General features: G+C 51.5%; 1 protein-coding gene across 1 annotated transcript in view; it reads left to right on the forward strand.

Annotated features, from left to right (window-relative positions):
- The window catches only part of ADAMTS16 (ADAM metallopeptidase with thrombospondin type 1 motif 16), a 157,268-nt gene extending 138,541 nt beyond the window's left edge, over window positions 1–18,727 (forward strand). The window contains exons 19-23 of the mRNA XM_061187638.1: window positions 5,117–5,318; window positions 5,423–5,617; window positions 8,252–8,476; window positions 16,711–16,858; window positions 17,612–18,727. Coding sequence (XP_061043621.1) covers window positions 5,117–5,318; window positions 5,423–5,617; window positions 8,252–8,476; window positions 16,711–16,858; window positions 17,612–17,727 — 886 coding nt within the window. The 3' untranslated portion in view covers window positions 17,728–18,727. The remainder of the gene's footprint in view (window positions 1–5,116; window positions 5,319–5,422; window positions 5,618–8,251; window positions 8,477–16,710; window positions 16,859–17,611) is intronic.
- The last annotated feature ends 2,220 nt before the right edge of the window (window positions 18,728–20,947 follow it).

Below are 20,947 nucleotides of genomic sequence, written 5' to 3' on the forward strand. Positions count from 1 at the left end.
TCTGGCTCGTTATAAATCTCTCCTTCAGTTTCACATCGAACAAAGTAGTTTAACTTTTGAGGATGAACAAAATGAAGTCACTGTCAAGCTGCAGGCTTCCAAGTGCTGATGGCAAGAGCCTGGCTTCCCGATCCAGGTCCCCTGTTTCCTGAAGTCTGGCCCCGTCCTTGCCAACCAGTGGTCAGCCATGGACTTTCCGTTCCGAGGTGATGGTGGAGGCCAGTCCCCAGCATTGCTTCTAGAAGAATGCATCCAGCAGACAGTCAGAGGGTCCAGAACATCCCTGCAAACAGGCTGTGGTGGAGGGGGATGCATGTGTGTCCGGCGTGTTGCTGTCACTTCTAATGCACTTACTACTGGACCTCGGGAGGATTTGCTCCAGACGTTAGCACATAAGCACAGAGTGCAAGCTGTTTGTCCAGGAGCCCTGCCCCACGGACACCGTTCACTTACACATTTGGTTACCAAGATCTTTGGCCCTCTCAGAGCTGGATTTCTGCCCTGGAACATGCCTGGAGTGTAGCTGGCACCCTATGATACTGATGAAACATCCTTAGACATAGACCAGTAATTCCCCCGTCAGCAGATGGGCCAGGCCAGCTAATGGCCTGTACGTGGCCAGCGGCCAGATGGGCTCAGGGATCAGCTTCTCTCCCTCCTCGTCCTCCCAAGACCTCTGATCTCAGCTGCTGTGCTTTCAGCTCACGGCCTGCCTGTTCTCTTTAAGGTAACTGGTTAGCTGGCTTTTTTTTTTTCTTTTTCCTGTGGCTAAGGCAGATTTTTCAAACTGGCATCTGTTTATTGTTGGATGTGCACTGTTACCTTGGAAACAGTTCATTTAGATGAAAAGCGTGGTAAATCTCAAATCACCTATACATGTGACGGGGCTGTAGTTTCATATGAAGACAAGGTCCTTCTGTCTTCAAAACCCACACGCTGCCCTGCCCGTAGGGCCACAGTGGCAGCTGTCATAGGCCCTGGGCCACTGCGTATGGAGCCTGTGCATGTCTGTGTTTATAGTCACAGAGGATTTTAAAGATCATGTCGGAAAGTAAAAGTGGGCGATTTGATTAAGTACAGCCTACTTGAAGGTTGTGCTGGATACAGTCGCGCGTGAAGGTCATGACTGACTGATGTGGGACACACCTTGTAATCGGAGCTGTGTTTGAATGTTGTCCTTCACCCTGTCCAGCTCGCACCTCCCTGGAACTAAATCCAGCTGTGAACATGGCCTTCTCTAGGTTCAGGCTGTGACCCGGGTTCTGCCCCGTCATGACTCCTCGTGTTTATTGAGTTAATGAAAGACCACTCCGCAGAAGATCAGGAGTTATTCCTGAAAATGGAATTGGCTGAGGCTTCGTCTTGAAACTTTGAAGAGAACAGGAAAAGGAAACTGAAACCGAATTCTAAAATGAAGGGAACAGTTCCTAATGCTGAATCTGTGACAGCCCTGGGCTGGCCGTGGGTGATGCTCGGCTGTGAGCCTCAGGCTCTGGTCCCCACCGAGGGTGACCTCTGAGCCCGAGTGGCAGTTACAGCACTGTGCCTGCCTGGGGGGAGGGGGCAGGGGGGTGCTTCATGACAACGTATTTCACTAAACCAAATACTCTTGTTGGGAATTTGCGTTTTCAAAGGAAACATTAAATAACCAAAACCAAAATGTTACTTTTTTTTTTTATGGGGAGGTGCAAGTCATTTTCTGAGAAACAAATAATGACTGTGACAATTGGGGATGTTGAATATGGAACAGATGGTGCCAGGAAATTCTGCCCAAACTGTTGAGTGACAACCATAAATTCCACCACCTCTCCTGGCAGCACTGAGAGCTGTAAAGGTGAGCCCCAGGGGAGCCCTCAGCCAGGGCAAGTACCGTGGTGGCCGGGTAGCTGAGTCCTCCAGATCCTGCCAGGGAAACCTGACTGATTTGGGTTATACCAGCCACCTGCTTTGTTCCAGATGGCGAACTTGAAAGACCAGAACAAAGCAGGACGGGTGTGGCCACTGGTTAGCTACCCAACACGCCTTGTTCTGCTCACGGAACCCTCGGACATCAGCACAGAAGCATGCGTGGATTTCGACTCTTTCATGAGCTGAAATCAAGACATTTCCCCAGAGCTCTGCCTGTGAAACAAAGCAGACACTTGGCATTTCCAGATGCTGTGTGAACGATCTTTGTTCAGGACCACTTCTTAATGATGTGCAGAAGAGAAGGGCAGAGAGTGGACCAACCCAGTTGGAACAGCTTAAGATGGTGGAGATAGAGGACTTAACGCAGGGGTGTGAAAAGCCTTGGAGCAGCCAAGACGCCTTTGCACACCAATTACAGTTTATGAGGCTGCGGGGTTGAGAGAGCAAACTTAAGAAGTGGGAGGAAACATAAAAACAACAGAAGAGCAATGGAGAAGCTCCAAATGCAGAATCATCACAGCCAGGAGGCCAAAGCCCATGTTTCATAAGGAGTAGGCATAATTTCCGTGGTTTAACATGATATTAAAGAATGCTAATCTTGTTGACATTGAAAAATGGAAGCATTTCCACGGTTGATAGGGAACAGTTCCTACAAACCTGACATAGTTTATTATTATATGAGTAAAACTTTGCATTCTTTTTTAAATAATTTTCTTAGAAATATAATAGAGTCTGTTCATGAGAAACACTTGGTATAAACTAGTTCAAGGCTTCTACACACAAAAATAAGTAAAACTATCGTGGTACACCTCAGGCTAAAGGCACCAGGATACTGCAGGGCTGCTGAGAGCCCAGGCATGGGGGGGGATCATTTCCACTTCCTATCCAGGGGAACTTTCACAGGAGTCCAAAAACTGGCTCTAAAATGATTTGGGTCACAGACCCCTTTGAGAACTTGAGGAAACGTGCTGGGGTTTGCTCAGCAATCTTGGAGGCATGGCCCACCTAGAACTTGTAGGATTTCAGGTGTCTGTGGATCCCCTGGTCCTTTATGCCTTTATTTCCTTATTTACATATTCATATACTCAGTCTGGTACTGCAAAATATTACAGACTCTGAAAATATGTTCATGGAGGCTTTGCAGGGTAAGCAAAATGTTTGTTTTAGACATTGAGTTGTAAAAATGCTGAATTTAAAAGTTGCTCGTACTTCCCTCAATCACGTTAAAAAAATAACATATATTTACGCACACACACACACACACACACATACACAGAGAGAGAAAGCAGCAGAATCAAAGGTGAGGATCTAATGAGGAATCGTTGTCCCCGGGAGGGGGGGTGGTGAGTACTTTCCTCCTCCCTTGTTGTGTTTCTCCCCACATAACCCGGTGCGCACACACTGTCCTCACAGAATCTCTTCTGTTGGTGCAGCATCTCTGAGAGGCCCCTACCGAGCTCTCGGCCAGGCTTTCTGGACACTGCTTTGCGTCCTCAACCCAAGTGTGACTGTCAGGGCACCCTGTGTGGGGACAGGATGGAGGCCACCAAGACAAAGGAGAACCGGGCATCTTCACAAATCCTGTCTTCCCTCCAGATTCAAGAGGAAATCTTGTTCTATCAGTTCACACTCAGAAATGCTGTGGAACAGGAGACAAGTTTTCTGCTCGGGACCCTTGAGCCCTCCTCATAGACTCGGCCGAGGCAGAGCCTCCTGACAGCTTCCCGGGCCCTGCTGTCCCTCGATGCCCCATCACGCTGACAGCTGGACGCATCGCCGGACCCTGCTCCTCCTGCAGGGGTCGCGCTGCTCTGCCTGAGGGAAGGAGATCACGGCTTCTCCTTTCCCCTTGGGGATGATTTCCAACAACCACCGACGCGGAGCCCCATGGGCCCCGAGTTTTCTGTAGAATTTTCAATTTTTGCTTACACGCCCTGAACAGGGAGACAAATATGAGTGGAAATCAAGTCCTTTTAGAGTCCAAATGGCCATCTCCCCAGGACCCAAGGACCTCCATCCAAATGGGTACTCCTTACGGGACCACATTTCACCTCCCGGCTCTCCCGCCCCAGATGGGCCCCACCCTGGCTGTTCCCTCAGCCCTCCTGCGGGTGGACTTGTGCAAAGCTTTGGGGACGCACGCAGGCTTATCTGAGAGCAAACGGTGATGCCACGGGGCTGAGCTGGACCCGACCTCCCCACCTCCATCACCTGCTGACATGCCTATCGACAAAGAATGCTTTTACAGTCAGAAGAGAGAGAAACAGGGCTGCTTCGAGAAACATCCTCGAGCATCAGCAGCTGCTAACAAATTGAAGGACAGACGAGCAGACGTTATAGGCCTCCTGCTGGAAGTCATCGCACACAAAACAAACAAACAAAAAACCCGCATCTGACAAAGGCTTTAGATCCACCTAAATTACAGGAAGTACAGAGGAGCATACTAAGTGATACCACAGAGATGTAACTTGCAAAGTCCTGAAATCAGCAAAAAAAAAAAAAAAAAAAATGGAGACGCAGTAAGGTGTGCAATCCTTCTGTAACAGATAAATGGAATAGAAAAATAAATGAGATTACAGAAGAACCTACAGACTAAAAGAGAAGAAAGACACATCAACCAATTGCAAAATATGAGCTTTATTTTGATTCTGACTCTGACAAGCAGGTGAAATTTTGACATTGACGACATACTTGGGAATGGAACGCTGAGTATTTAATGACATTAAGGGATTATCGTTAAAATTTTTAGATGTCACAATGGTATTGTGGTTAGGTTGAAAAATCTAAGACTCCTTATCTTTTAGAGATGTGAATTGAAATATTAATATGTCTAGAATTTGCTTCAAAATGCTATAGGGATGGGGGCATAAACTGATCATCTTTGGAGCTGAGTGGACACGGAGGGCCTTTAGTTTTGTACAAGTTTGAAATTTTCTTTAGAAAAAAGGGAACAGACACACTGTTGAGGGGAGTTATTTCCAAGTACAAGTGAACCTGATAGCCAAGGGAGGGGAAGCATGACCATCAGGAATGCTAATCGGGGAAGTTAGAAGGGGCAGGGGCCCAGGGAGACTGCCCGGCGACTGAAAATAACTGTCCACCTGCAGACAGTAGGTGGGAAATGATGCAGGTCGATGCCCGCGCAGACGCGGCCCTCCGCTCTGGAGAGCCGGCACTGTCCCTCACTGTGGGTCTCTCTGCCCCCCAGGTGGTCCGTGGGGAACTGGAGCGCCTGCAGCCGGACGTGCAGTGGAGGCACCCAGAGCCGGCCCGTCCAGTGCACGCGGCGGGCACACTACAAATCGGAGCGGGTCTCCGCCAGCCTGTGTCCGCAGCCCGTGCCCTCCAGCCGACAGGCCTGCCAGCCTCAGAGCTGCCCACCCGTGTGGAGCGCCGGGCCCTGGGCGGAGGTAACGGGGCAGGGCCGGCGTAGGGGGCGGCGGAGCCCCTCCTAGGCAACGTGGGGCTGGAGTCTTACCGGGCCTGCGGGAGCTGACGCGCTCTTCCCGTGCAGTGCTCTCGAACCTGCGGGAAGGGGTGGAGGAAGAGGTCCGTGGCCTGTAAGAGCACCAACCCCTCGGCCAGGGCGCAGCTGCTGCCCGATGCTGTGTGCACCTCGGAGCCCAAGCCCAGGACTCACGAGGCCTGTCTGCTCAGGCGCTGCCACAAGCACAAGAAGCTGCAGTGGCTTGTGTCCGCCTGGTCCCAGGTAGGTGCACTGGTCCCAGGTGGGTGCACCAGCCCCAGATAGGTGCACCTGATTCCAGGTAGGTGTGCCGGGTCCCAGGTGGGTGTACCTGGTCCCAGGCAGGTGCACTAGTTCCAGGCAGGTGCATTAGTTCCAGGTACGTGCACTGGCCCCAGGTAGGTGCATTTGGTCCCAAGTAGGTGCACTGGCCCCAGTTGGGTTCACTGATCCCAGGTGGGTGCACCCGATTCCAGGTAGGTGTGCCGGGTCCCAGGTGGGTGCACTGGTCCAGGTAGGTGTGCCGGGTCCCAGGTGGGTGCACTGGTCCAGGTAGGTGTGCCTGGTGCCAGGTGGGTGCACTGGCCTCAGTTGGGTGCACTGATCCCAGGTAGGTGTGCCGGGTCCCAGGTGGATGCACTGGTCCAGGTAGGTGCTCCAGGTCCCAGGTGGGTGCACCAGGTCCAGATGAAACTGGGTCGACCAGCTCCTGCCTTGGAGCTGCCTCTCGTCTGGTCTCTCTGCTTCCACTTCTCCTCTGCTTCTTCTTCCCCCGAGTCTCTGGTCCCTGCCCACCCCCCAGAATTCAGTCCTCCCTCCTGGCACCCACTCCTTGGCATGTCCTTCGGCTTTCTCATCACATCCCTGGAGTACCTCACCCAGGTCATCCACGCGGTCATCACTCCCTCGTATTGAGCAGAGACTGAGTGGGTGAACGGGTGCAGGTGTGAGGGGAGGGGTGTCCCTTGTGCTGACCATGGGGTGGGGGCACCCACTCTACCCCAGAACAGCTGAAGCCACTTCCCAGGCCATGCTTAGGTAGTAAAGCAGGTGGATGACCTCAGGAGACAGAGGACCCGTTGCCTGAGAGGTGCATGCATAGGCAGGCTTCACGTTTGGGGAAGAGACTGCTTGGGCTGGGTTTGCTCGATGCCTTGTGCGGCTGAAGGCTGGGAAGCCCTTCATTTGCACTGTCAGGGGGCTGTCCCAGCCCTGCTTCTCTGAGACCAACATTTGGAAACATGAGTTTGTAGTGTTAAAGGTTTTGTGACTCGCTTTGGCCCAAGTGGGGGCCGGACACCCTGTGGGGAGCAGACAGAGCTGCCCACCCCCGTGCCCGGGAGGGGACGTCGGGAGGCCATGCCAGCCCCTCCCCTGGCTCAGCGAGCCCAGGGGCTGCCTGAGCAGCCTGTGAGAGGCTCCTTCATTGAGGTGTGCATCACTCGGAGGCACGGGAGTCAGTAAAGCACAGAGGACATCAGAAAGCCAGCAACCCAGAGAGCAGGAGCCGCCGCCACCCTCGGGAGCTCGCCTGTAATCCCAGCTGCGGGGCTGCCTTTCCATAGCAGACATGAAAAGAAAGGCCCCAGCTCCCGGATCCCGCGCCCTCAGGGGCAGACTCAGGGCCGCAGCCCCCTACCCACACCTCCAATGGCAACCTGTTCAGGAGGGAGGAATGAATCAATAAAGGGATGGTGTGCCGAGCAGGGCATTTAACCCGGGTGAGACAACACTTCCGTTTGCCACTGAAAACTGAAAACAGCGTCGCTCTTGGATAAAGCCTGCTGCTGCTAAGGTAGAATTCCTGGTCCTCTCTCGCCTGGGACCCGGGAACATCAGCGTCTCTAGGACTGAATCGCGCTGTCGTTAGAAGACTTTGGTTTCTGTGCGTATCTGCAGAGGCTGAGTCGTTAGGAAGGAAGCAACTTGGGCTGCATAGTGTCTGGGAGGTGTCGCCCTGGGAAGCCCTTGCACTGAATGTATAACACATGCGGGTGTACACACACACACACACACACACACCCCAGAACTTCTCTCTTAGGCATGGCCCCAGCAAAGCCCTGGGAGGAGTCCTCCAGCTTCTTCCTGGCATCAGGACACACTGAGCACACCTGTAAGCCAGGTCTGAGCATGAGTGTGAGGCCAGAACCCGGGCACCTGGGCTCCTCCGCTTATGTGACCTGCAGACATGTCAGCCCAAGGCAGCAATGCCAGCCACTGGGACCTTCCCCGTGACCTCCGAGCTGGCCTTTTGGTCTTCTGTGTCATCCCTCTGTGACAGGTGGCTGCAGCCTCCGCCTGGCCACAGATTTGCCCAGGGTCCCACTGCCCAGGCCAGAGGGTCCGGCTGCAGTGACAGCTGAGGCTCAGAGCACATCACCGTGGGACCGAATAGGTTTGCTGTCTGTGCTCGCTCTCTTCAGCGCAGCACGCGGCTTTCTGAGGATGATTGTGAGCCCTGGGTTTCCCCCGCCTGCCCCTGCTTTAGGGGCCAGCATCACGCTGCAGTTGGGTGGTGTGAATCCTTGGAGCTATTACATTTCAGTGCATTCTGGTATCAGTTACAGCCCAGCATTTTAATTTCCCAATGAAGCAGTAGCTCCAGAATTACTCTCTTCACGGTTTCTGATTGCCCTGCCCCAATTCATGCCCCCAGTGCTAGACCACTGTGACCGCAAGGTCTTCCTTTTTATGGCAGATACTGTAACACCTTTTTAACATGCCAAGGTCCCATATATTCCACTGACCATTTACACTTAGGTAAACGGTCAAGCTGATATAATCAGGAGGCTTCTTGACTTGATGATTTTGTAGAAGAGACAGCCACCACAGGAGAAATACCTTTCACTCACATCCTTTGTTGTCTTTTCTTTTCAGTGCTCTGTTACGTGTGAAAGAGGAACACAGAAAAGATTCTTCAAATGTGCTGAGAAGTACAGTTCTGGGAAGTACCGCGAGCTGGCCTCGAAGAAGTGCTTGCACCTGCCGCAGCCCCGCCTGGAGCTGGAACGCACCTGTGCCCCATTTCCCTGCCCGAAGCGCCCCCTGTTCGCGGCGGCAGGCTCCCCACAGGCCGGCTGGTTTGCCTCGCCCTGGTCTCAGGTAGGGGTGAAGGGAGGGCGGGCAGAGCCCCTGCTCAGTGTTCGTGGTCGGCCTGGGTGAGAGGTTCCGGCTGGATGTGAGCTGCTCGAAAGCAGATACCGTCACAAAACAACCATCCCGACTGGTATTTACCCAGAGATCTCTTTGTGGCAAGTGTCCTGCTAAGTGTTTTACTGTGTATCCTACACACCGACAGGTGGGTATATACATACATACATACATACATACATGTACATTTTATGTATACAGTCCCCACTTCCTACCAGGGCACTGAGCCCATACTGAGTATTCACAGAATGTTTGCTGAATGTGGAATTCTAAACGAAAAACAAATTCAATGAGTCACTCAGGGGGGCTTCCCTGGTGGTGCAGTGGTTAAGAATCCACCTGCCAATGCAGGGGACACGGGTTCGAGCCCTGGCCCGGGAAGATCCCACATGCCGCAGAGCAAATAAGCCCATGCGCCACAACTACTGAGCCTGCGCTCTAGAGCCCACGAGCCACAACTGCAGAACCCACGAGCCGCAACTACTGAAGCCCGCACGCCTAAAACCCGTGCTCTGCAACAAGAGAATCCACCGCAAGGAGAAGCCCATGCACCACAACGAAGAGTGGCCCCCGCTCGCCGCAACTAGAGAAAGCCTGCAGGCAGCAACGAAGACCCAATGCAGCCAAAAAAAATTTTTAAATAAATAAATTTAAAAAAAAAGAAAAATGAGTGACTCAGGGCAGCCGCTTCTGGTCCTTATTTAGAGAACTACCCCCCAACAGCGCAGTCAAAGCTCACACGTGTCTGGGGTTTTGTTGTCACTGTCATCGATATTCCATGCCCTGTTGAAAGACCATGTGTAGCAGCATCATCTTTAAAAACCAAAGACCATCCTCCCTCACCAACCACATGCCTCCTCCTGCTTACCCGGGACCACATTTGAGACAAGCACACCCAGCCCATGTGGCTGGTGGGCAGGCTGGAGCACGTGTGTTTCTGGTCACTGAGGATCTCCCCAAGTCTGTGTACCTGATGGGATGAGGAGGAAAGCTCCCAGAGGAAGCAGCGGGAACGTAGACAGACCAGCTCCTAAAGAAGCAGGCTGCTGGGTCCCCAGCTCCACAGAAATGTGTAACCAGTGTTGATCTGGGTAAGTTTTACTAAGGACTGAACAATTACTGTTACGGATCTGCCAGTGGGGCAGGCCACACCCCAGGCAAGGCATGCTCGTCTGTACCACCTGTCCTGGAAAGGACGTCAGTGTCCTGTGTGGAAATCAGTGCCAGCCAGGGGCCAGGCAGGAGGCGTGACTGGTGCAACCACAGTGCTTAGCCAGACGGGACCAGTGGTGCCTCACTTTGACCAGCTCTCCCTCCACCTGAGTCTCCTCACGTATTTCCTGGCCTCCGGGACCCATCTTCAGTCCCTCCTGATGCAAAATCCCTTTCCTGAGGCCCCGCACCATGACGGCCGCTGTGCGTGGCTCCTCTCAGAAGGGACACCACACCCTGCCTCCTGGGCATGTCCTGCGTCTTGCCATGAACAGTGCGCCCAAAACTCATGTCCACCCAGGACCTCAAAGTGCGATCTTATTCAGAAGTAGGAAGTTTGCAGGTTTAATTAGCTAAGATGAGGTCATTCTGGATTTGGGCGAACCCTAACCCAATGACCGATGTCCTTATACGACACATGGGGGAAAGGCCATGTGATGATAGAGGCAGAGGTCACACTGATGCAGCTATGGGCCCAAGAACACCCAGGATTGCCAACAGCCACCAGACTCTGGAAAAGGATAAGCAGATTCCCCCTTAGGACCTCCAGAAGAGATGGAACTTGCTCCTTCTGCCAATGTCTTGATTTTATACTCTGGCCTCCTGAACTGAGAGAGTTGTTTCTGCTGTTTCAAGCCCCCCAGCTTGTGGTCATTTGTTCCAGCAGCCCTGAGCATCTAACACGGTGGTTATTGGTGTTACCGAACCTAACCTGGGTCTGCTTGCCCAATGCACAGCAAAACCAATCTACTGACACCATTTTGTGGTGAAGGAAAGTACAGTGTTTACTGCAGGCACCAAGCAAGGAGAACAGGCTCGAAAAGACCCAAACTCCCTGACAGCTTTCAGGAAAGGGTTTTTAAAGACTGAGGGAGAGGGTTGCGGGGAACATGATCAGCTTGTTCACAATTCTCTGATTGGTTGATGGTGAGGTAACAGGGTGGTATTTCAGGAATCTCAGTTGCCGATTTTCTGGCCCCAACCGGTATGGGCTCTATGTGCTGGTTGGTGGTCAGCATGCGGTTAACTTCCTCCACCTGGTGAGGTTTCAGTGTCTGCAAAACAGCTCAAGGACATGGCTCAGGATATTCTCTGCAGCCCTTGAGGAGGAACCAAAGGTCCTTGACTTTGTTTTATGGCTAAACTATTATTATTTTGTCTTGCTGGACTGTTTTCCTTTGTTTCTGCATTTTTTAACTTCTCTAAATTTAAATTTTAATTTTTGGAACTTGGGGAAGGCCTAGGAGGTTAAAGCTTTTCTACAAACAAGAGGTGGGGGACACCAGGGGTGTCTGTCCCCAGGAAGGCCCAACAGGGTGCTGCTCAGTTTCAGTTGTGTCCTTGTCCCATCATGTTTCCTCCTGACCCCCCAAGGGTGACTCCCAGCAGCAAGGGCTGTGTCTTAAGTGCCTTCACATTCCTCTTCGCCCAGCTTGGAGTCTGAAGACAGTGGGCATGTGAGCTACGGCAGCTGAATCCGACAATACCATGGTGTCCGCCAGCACAGGGGCTTTTCCAGCAGAAAGAATATGAGTCTCAGAGGGGAGACCTCAAGGCTCTGTGACCTGCAGTCCCCTGATCCAGGAATGGCCAAGAGGTGATGGGCGGTGGGCTCTTTCACTCTCAGCTCTTCTGATTCCCCACAGACCGGGCTCCCCCAGCATGGCACCCACCCTCCCTCATGTGTGCCAGCCACCAACAATTCTATCGAACAGTCTTCTGACATAAACCCAACCCTGAATGCAAACCTGAAATGAACAAGTTTGACCGAGCAAAAATCACACAGAATTATTATTTTTATCTAAGCCCAAAGGAAACAAACGGAAATATATATTGGAACCAACTTAATCCATCACGGAATTTTTTTCAGTATTAGCTAAAATTTTACTAGAATAAAACCAGTTCAAAATCCCCCCAAATGAAGCCCCAATTCATTCTGTTGGAGCTCTGCTGTGTATGTGAGCCCAGGATTGGCTGGTAATCAATAATCTACTTTAGAAATCGCAACATCCCACCCCGGCCATTGCCATCCCTCTGGTGCCTCTGCCATATCCCTGGTCCCAAACTCTGAGTTCTGCAGAAGGAAACCATCCCTCAGTCCTCGGAGAGGAAGAGACAGAAAGACCTTCCACCCACTGTATGCACTGCCCTCTAGCTGTGTTCTTGCTTTGCTTTTGGTTCCTCTTATCTTCAAACTTGATGTTGCTTTTTCATTTACAAATATATGAACTCTTCCCCAAATGGTATTTAAATTAGAATTTGTTTAATTTACAATATTGGACCAGGGGACATTTGAACCATATCCTTTTCAAGCATTTGCTGTTTTAAGTAGGTCAAAAGTATGACTAGCTACACACTTTTCCCTTCAATTTTCCTCTGAGTGCACAGGCTTTCCAGCAAGGTGAAGGGATGGATGAGCTAAGAAGCTGAGTCGAGTTGTTTCTGAGGCAGATGCTTCACTTTCTCTGTGTTTTTGAGAATGTGAGTCAGAGACAAGTACAGGTGGTTCCCAAGACCGTGGTCCCTCTGTCCGTGGGGAGACTGAGGCTACTGAGAGTGAATCAGGCCAGTATTCACCCCGCTCTGCTCAATTCAGAGACTTCAGGCAAACTTAGAAAAAGAAAAACAAGGTTTATCCTTATTTAATTTAAACCAAAACCTAAAACCTAAAAATACATCTTGCATAGTTTTCACCAGCCTGAAATATTCAATCTGTCTGTCTAATAAGTCATTTTTATCATAAGCTGCTTGAAGATCTTATCCAGTGTGACTCATCTATTACATTCCGAGTCCATAACTTTTGGGAGTAATAACTCAAAGGCGATGTTTGCCGTGAGCTCTTGTACCCAAGGCTCTGTGCCCTTCAATCGTGGGAAATTGTGGGACAGAAATGCATGACTGGTGCCTGGCTCAGCTTTGCCCCCAGACAGGTTATTCCTGTAACAGCAGGAAGATGGTGGGTTCTGTTGTTTGATCAGGAGAGTTTCTGTTGGTCTCAATGGCCCGGCTTATCATTTTGGTTAGTAGTGCATCGCCTGGCAGGACGGACTTCATTCATTTGGGTCGTTTGGGCTTAGCATCCAGTGGATCACACGCTGGTCTTGGAAAGGCTTAAGTACGAACGCCTGCTGGACTGTGTCTGACTCTACATGACAGAGACTGGGTGTGTTCTCAGTGCTGGAGTGCCGGGGCCCTGTCTTGTTCCGGGGTTCCTCACCAGGACTGTGCATAAGTTGATGTGGAGACCCTTGGGGTCTCAGGGGCAAAGAGCCATGTCCCAGACGTCATCAATAGGGTTTTCCATCTTGGCAAGTATGACTGCAACAATGTATCAAACACACACACATGCACAGACTTACACATATGGGCATACACATGAACACACACACGGGCACACAGAACATGTGGAGACTTCAGCAGGCTTGGTCTGGATGAGTGTGGTCAGTCCATCACAGAGGGCTGCCCTGCACCCTTGATCCATTCGCCCACCTCTAATAATTTGCTCTCATCCTCTTCTAATTATGAGGGTGCACAGGAAAACAGGAACCGTTTTGTTGACATTGATGGATAAGGTCGCCTGAGCTGGAGGGAGTCTGCCTGTAACCAATTGAATTCGTACAAAAATGCACAGCCCCATCTATGTTTAGAGCAGAAATTGTGTGTGTTGTCCCGTCCTTACTGAGTAGACATTTGGTCTCTGGGAGAAGTTATGGTGGCTGAAGCTCCAGACTTGGAGAGGTCCACAAAGGTGATAAATAAGGGAAGAAACTGCCCCCCTCCCGCCCCTGTAGAGACTTCACAGAAGGAAGATGAAGGTGTGAGACCTCTGGCTCTCTGCAGTTAACATGCATTTGTTTACTCACTGTTGCTTGCATTTGAGAGATGAACTTTGCCCTGGAAGGTGAGCAGAAGTGAGCAGGGTGCGGTGGGGAGAGTCCACGGACTGAAGATGACAGTGAGCGCCAGGGCCACGCGGGGGAAAGTCTCATTTAACTGTTTGCAGTCAAGCCGCGGGTCAGCTTGACGTGCTAGTTTTGTTAGATTGAATGTGACTGAAGTCAGTTCTGAAAATAGAAGAGGAATGTGCTCTTGCCGGTGTCGTTCCGGTCACTCACTGAACGGCAGTTCTCCGGGTGTGTCCCGACCGGTAGCCGCGTGGCCACACATGCAGGTTCCCGGGCCCAGCCCAGACCTGCTGGCGCTCGAGCTTTGGACCTGGGCCCCGGCATTCTGCTTGGCTGAGTCCTGTGGTTCATTCGGACACGCATTCGAGCTGGAGAGCCCCTGGCGTGGAGGGTGTCTCCAGCAGCAGGGGGTCTGGACGGAGGGCGACAGCAGCTGTCACTCTGCAGGTCAGGGAGCAGGTGCAGGACACCGTCAGCGCACGGCACGGCGGCCGCCTCTGTCCTGCCATCAGTACGAGGAATGGCCTGAGATGCTCAGGCTAGACCCCATGAAGCTGAGGAAGAAGACCTAGACTTTGACTTCAGATCTGAGTTCTGGTCTCTCTTTCCACTGAGTATTCCTTTCCCAGCAGTGTTGCATCATATGACTTGCCCTCCACACCTGCTGGCCTCCTGCTCCTCCTGCAGCCCCAGCCCCTCGGTCTCCACCCCAGGAGTCTGCACAGAGATTCCTAGGATCAGCCCATCTGCAAATCCAGTGGAAAATCTGGAATGTGATTTCTAAACCCCATGCTGAGTTTGAGGCCATTATGTTTATGATAGAGCTGAACCACTTGCATAGCTTTTCCTTCCTGGGGAAAAAAAAAATAGTGAATAAACTTTTTCAGATTCCTTCTTTTTCTTCCCTCTCCTGCTCTATCTCTGGTTTTATCAATGCGAAGGATTTTCAAAATCTGCAGCCAAACATCTTAGTTCTTTCTGTTTACATGAAGAAACACAAAATTTGAGCTATTTGGAGGCTTTTTTCCTAAAAATATGTCTCTCACGGGGAGTTTAAAATCTCTCTAGACCAGTGCTTCTCACGCTGGGTGTTCTTATGGATCATCTGGGGGGTGTGCAGATTCTGAGGCAGCGTCCGGAGGTGGGGGGCAGGGATGTTGACAGGCTCCCAGCTGTTGCCAGGGCTGCTTGTCCAGAAACTGAGCTTTGAGTAGCGGCTTTGGAAAGTGCCCCGAGGAAGGGCAAGCAGCTTGTGTTCACCACTAGTGTCTGGAGCCTAGAACAGTGCCTGGTAAGAGGAGGAGAATGATTCCTCTTTGTGAATAAATTAACCAATGACAAAAAAAGAATCAAACCACTCGGTGCTGTTTAAGTGATGCAAAACGCTGGCCAGATCTCTTGATTTCTAACTGAGGCATAACATCTTTAGCAAGAGTGGAATTCTGCCTCTGTGGCTGTTGATGAAAGAAACTCAACTCACAAGACAGAGACATTCAACACCTACGGAGGAAGATGTGACCGACGAGACCCTCGGAACCCTGTGGCAGTGCAGCCCTGTAAGTTCTCAGCCCACGATGGGAGCTGAGCGAGGGCCTGGAACCAGAGTGCAAAGCGCCAAGGCCAGAATTGCGGTTCTGCCGGAATGTTCAGAAAGATGTTATAGGCAGTGGGAAACGTCTGGCTGTATCGCGGATGAGCCTCATGACTCAGGAATCAGACATGAGTCTGCCCACAACCTTGTTGTTTTCCTGGCTGCCATAGTCGTATACTGAAACTGAACTATTGACGACTTTAGCTGAAATTGGTTTTGAAGAGAAGGGGTAAGCCTCACAGAATGTTCCAAACCCACATGCTTATCAGCTAAAGCCCTGGATTTTCTCTCCAGGGGCCCAGCCATCCTTTCCCTAAAGAGAAAAAAAAGAAGAAGGAACAATTCCTTCAGTTTATGAGTTTTCAGGACTCTCTGTTTCCAACTTTTCTCCCCCCGAGGGGCAGATAGAGACGTTTTACTTACTCCATCGCCGAGTCCCTATCCCAGGGGATGTCAAAGCCACTTCTCCAGGCTCTGTTTGCAGCGGGTCCTGAACATCCGGCTGCAGGCAAGCGTCTGGCTGCGGGCTGTTTCGGCTGTGGAAGACCAGCCCCAGGGCTGCTCCAATGGGGTCCTGGCACACGGACCCGTACATTCTGGCAGCAGCCTGAGTCATGTGTGTCCCTAAATCTGCACGGCTTTATCCTCGTGTTTTAAAGCAACCATTTAGCTTACCCACCGGGTACCAGGATATGCAAAACATTCTCTGACCCGACTTTTTCCAGGTGCTCCTTTAATTGCTTACATTCTTAACGGTCTTGAACTCACAGCCTTGTCTGGGCACAATTCACATGCTTCTGTCTAGACCGCAAGTCGCCTTCCTCCTGGGCATATTCACTGCTACGAATTTGGGCTCCTCCGTCTCTCTGATCACCCACGTCCCTCCTGGTTTATTGCCGGCAGTGGATCTCAGACGGACCTGCTGCTGTGGTCTGTGGGGTGTGCGCCCGGCCCGCTGGTGAGGGATGGTCTGACCCAGCCTCTCCTTCCTACTCTGGCTCCGCTGTGCTCTGTGCCTTAGAGGGCGGGGACCTCGGCGTCGGGAAACAAAGTTCCCGGGAGCATGCGAAGGAGCCCGGGGAACCTCCAGACATGCAGAGTCCCTGCACTTGGGGTCTGGAAGGGGCTGAGTGTCAACTCCTGGGGAGTTGGCTTGTCAAGCTTTTCCAGGTCAGGGGCACCAGAAAGGCTGACTTGGTGATGGCATTTCATGAAAGACCCATAGCCTGTATCCCCAGATGCGTGCCACTTTTTGGTGTCCATCAGACCCTTGATGACTCAAGGACATTCAGACTTCTGGGCACTTCTCCCCAGTGTCCATACCTGGGAAAAATCCAGAATCTGCTCAGCCACCCACAGTGGTTGAGGCAGAGCACCGTGAGGAGCCTGGGGCGGGGTGGGGGGGCGGTGAAGCTTGCGAGAGCAGCTGGCCCAAGGACCTGGTGGCCCCAGGCGACTGTTGTCTGTGCTTCTCGCAGTGCACGGCCAGCTGCGGAGGCGGCATGCAGACGAGGTCCGTGCAGTGCCTGGCGGGACGCCGGCCGGCCGCGGGCTGCTCCGCGCACCAGAAGCCCGCGGCCTCCCAGGCCTGCAACACCCGCTTCTGCCCCATCGCACAGAAGAAAGGTGAGTGTCGGAGCCCCTCGGCTTGACCTTGGCGTTTCGGGGGGGCCATCCCGTTTCCGGAGTGTCTCCTAAGAGCGCTGAGCAGGTGCGGGGTGTCCGCTAGGTCACGGGGCTCCTGTCGGCTCCCCGGTTCTCTCTCCATCTCCTCCTCCAGCTTTCCCATAACATAGCCCGCAAAGCAGACCCCTTGCTTCTCACGCCTCCCCAGAAATGACTCAGACGGTTGGGAAATCAGATTGCTTCTGTTTCAGTGCTGCTCCTTATATTCAGAGAAGCCGATTTTAAGTAGAGCAGCCTTTTCCGCCCGAGGTAAAGGAGAACCCAGATTATTCCTTGGATGCGCTCTAAACGCCATCCCTGTGCACATGCCCTAGGTGCCTCAGGTATTTGCGGGGACCATGCCCTGTGTATCTGTCGAGGTTTCTGGAAGAGAAAATGGGGCTGGAGGAGAATGAGTGGTCTGGCTCAGTCAGGGACTCGGCAATTCCACAGAAGCCCCATCGCCTTGGGTGGATGAGTGGTTACGTGGATGGGTTTAGCACAAAAAGCAGAAAATTTCAACTTTGCGGGAAGCTTCCAAGAAAGGTCTTGTGAAAACAGCACAACCCACACGGCCCATTTGACCTGAAGAGCTGCCCTCCTTCAGCAGCTTCAGGGAAATGACAGATTTACCTTGATTTGCTGGAGTTATTGCCAGCGGCAGCAGACACGGGGTGCTGGAACGGTGACTCACTCGGGACTGCTCACTTTCAGACGCCTTCTGCGAGGACCGCTTCCACTGGTGCACCCTGGTGCCCCAGCACGGGATGTGCAGCCACCACTTCTACGGCCAGCAGTGCTGCAAGATGTGCTCCACATCCAACCTGTGAGCTGACAGGTCACAGGGGGTACCTGTTTCCAGCACCAGCGAGCTGTGTGGTCTACACCGGGGTGCGTCCGAGGAAGATGGAAGCTGGGAGAAGAAAAACCATCCGGGGCTCTTATATACGATTCCGTGCATGCCTGTGTGTGTGTGTGTGTGTGTGAGCGCGTGAGCGTGTGTGTGACTCGTGCGTGTGAGCGCATCCCCGGGCACATGGACACGCTCTCGGGGAGGTGGGGATCTGGAGTCAGGCCGCAGGGCGCACTGCGCAGCAGGGCACGTGCTCACCTAGAACTGCAGAGCTTTGTCAAGGAAGGCAGGCCAGAAAATGAGGGAGAAGTACGGAACACCTGCCTCTAAGGATGCCGGCCCAGCTCCCACCTGGAGGTCCCTTCGGACAGCTGGATCAGCTTTGGGCTGCGTCCCCAGGCCCATCCTGCCCCAAGAGCAGTTTCTCTGCACAGGGACCCGGGGCCCGGGCAGGGGAGCTGGTCTCCATCCTGATTGGGGACCTCGCCTCTGGAAACGGGAAAATGAAACCCCTGCTATGGTGCTTCTGTCCCTTTCAGACTCATGTGCTGGAGGAGAGAATCTTCTTATTTTACATTTTATCTTTCCCAGTTATTTACAAGTGAGTGTTCCTATTTAAACCCATTTCTTACTGCTTTTCTATTTCAAGTGACAGAATTACAGGCTGTATCTGAATTAGAGACTTACCGGTTACACCAGATCCCCACCGTCCTACTGAGGACTGGTGGTGGGTCCACTTGGGCAGACGTCAAGCGATGACCTTGGAGCCCTGTGTTTCGTTTCTGTATTTTGCAGGGTTTTCAAAAAAATTGCTTCCGTAAATTTTGGTTGTTTTTGTAACATCCATTCAGAAGGAAGGCCTATTTCCTGGTGAAAAGCTGCGCGGCGGGCCTCTGACATCCTCCCGTCAGTATCCGTGTGGCTTTTAATCCTTTCTTGCGGTGCGATCTCCATTCCAAATGGCACCTGGATATTTATATTTGCTGAAGTTTTATAATAAATTTTATATTGTGCGGCGTGCTTCTGAACTGCTTGTGAGTCTTCATGAGGTCTGCTCAGAGATGCGAGGGCTGGCACAGAGACCGGGAAATTGGCCTCAAAGAGGGAGAAATGGGGCTCCAGAACCTGGTAGAAAGTGCTGGAATCAGTCTGAGGAGAAAGTGGCCCCGAATGAGAAGGCTTCAGGGAAGACGGTTGGTGAGGGTGGCAGCCTGTGCAAGGGGGCACTGCTGCGGGGTCATCCCGCCCAGGGACCAGGTTTTCTACAGCTTCACCTGCAACCTGCGCAGGGCAGGTGCAGCCTCTCTAGAGATGACACGATTAATTGAAAGGTGACCCCTGACCCTGTTATCCCTGCTGTATTAGCTTTTTTTTGAAATTGAAACTGTGATCGAAAATCCTCCAACAAACAAAAGTCCAGGACCAGATGGCTTCATAGGTGAATTCCATCAACATTTAGAGTAGAGCCAACATCCAGCCTTCTCAAACTCTTCCAAAAAATTGCAGAGGAAGGAACACTCCCAAACTCACTCCATGAGGCCACCATCACCATGATACCCTGCTTTTTTCTCCTGTAGTAGAGAATGGAACCACCGTTTACTGACTTCGCATTGAAAATGAATCTCAGAATTCCTGATTGTCCAGTGGTTAAAACTTGGTGCTTTCACTGCCATGGGTTTGATTTCGATCCCTGGTCTGGGAACTCAGATCCCGCTGGCTGGATCTTACCCATCGGCGTGGCCGTCCCAGCAGAGTCTGTGGGTGAACGTGGGACCGGGGCATAGAGGCCCCTCCCGGCCCCGAGACAGAGTTAGGCCAGATGGCGCCCACGCCGAGCCTCAGACCCTTCTCAGAGCAGCGGGCACAGCGCCCTCCTGGCTCTCTTTACCTCGTGCCGGCCCAAGGCACCGAAGCTCCCCACCAGCGAGCAGATCCCTCAGGCAGGGTTTCTATGTTACAGTCTTGAGGCCGAATTCCTTCTTCTCAGGGAAACATCAGTCTTTGCTCTTGGGACCTTCAACTGATTGGATGAGGCCCACCCCACTGTGGTGGGTGATCGGCTTTACTCAAAGTCCACTGATTTAAATGTTAAATGTTAATCACGTCTATACATGCACCCCAGTGTTCACAGCAGCACTATTCACAATAGCCAAGACATGGAAGCAACCTAAATGTCCATCAACAGACGAATGGATAGGGACTTCCCTGGTGGCGCAGTGGTTAAGAATCCGCCTGCCAATGCAGGCGACACAGGTTCAAGCCCTGGTCCGGGAAGATCCCACATGCCTCGGAGCAACTAAGCCCGTGCGCCACAGCTACTGAGCCTGCGCTCCACAACAAGAGAAGCCACTGCAATGCGAAGTCCATGCACCGCAACGAAGAACAGCCCCAGCTCGCTGCAACTAGAAAAAGCCCGTGTGCAGCAGTGAAGACCCAACACAGCCAAAAATTAATTAATTAATTTTTTAAAATACTTTAAAAAAAAACACATGAATGGATAAACATGTGGCACATGTATACAATGGAATATTACTCAGCCATAAAAAAGAATGAAATAATGTCATTTGCAGCAACATGGATGGACCTAGAGATTATCATACTAGGTGAAGTGAGCCAGACAGAGAAAGACAAACATCATATGATATCACTTATATGTGGAACCTAAAAAATTATACAAATGAACTTATTTACAAAACAGAAACAGATTCACAGACATAGAAGGCAAACTTATGGTTACCAAAAGGGATAGTGGGGTGGGTGGGATAAATTATGAGTGTGGGATTTGCAGATACACACTACTATATATAAAATAGGTAAATGACAAGGTCCTACTGTATAGCACAGGGAACGGTATTCAGTATCATGTAATAAACTATCAATATAGTGGAAAAGAATCTGCAAAAGAATATGTATATGTGTATATGTGTATGTGTGTATATATATATATACATATATATATATATGTAATCAGTTTGCTGTACACCAGAAACTAACATAACATCATAAATCAACTAAACTTCAATAAAAAAATTTTTTTTAAATTTTTAAAATGTTAATCACATCTAAAATACACCTTCACAGCAGCGCTAGTCTGGTGTTTGACCAAGCAAGTGGACCTCAGAGCCCAGCCTAGTTGATATGTAAAATTAACCATCACACCAATCCCCCTTGGATTGGATTAAGCCAGCCCTAACTGG

Source organism: Eubalaena glacialis, chromosome 4 (assembly GCF_028564815.1).
Source record: "Eubalaena glacialis isolate mEubGla1 chromosome 4, mEubGla1.1.hap2.+ XY, whole genome shotgun sequence".
In the NCBI taxonomy this organism is placed as follows: Eukaryota; Metazoa; Chordata; class Mammalia; order Artiodactyla; family Balaenidae; genus Eubalaena; species Eubalaena glacialis.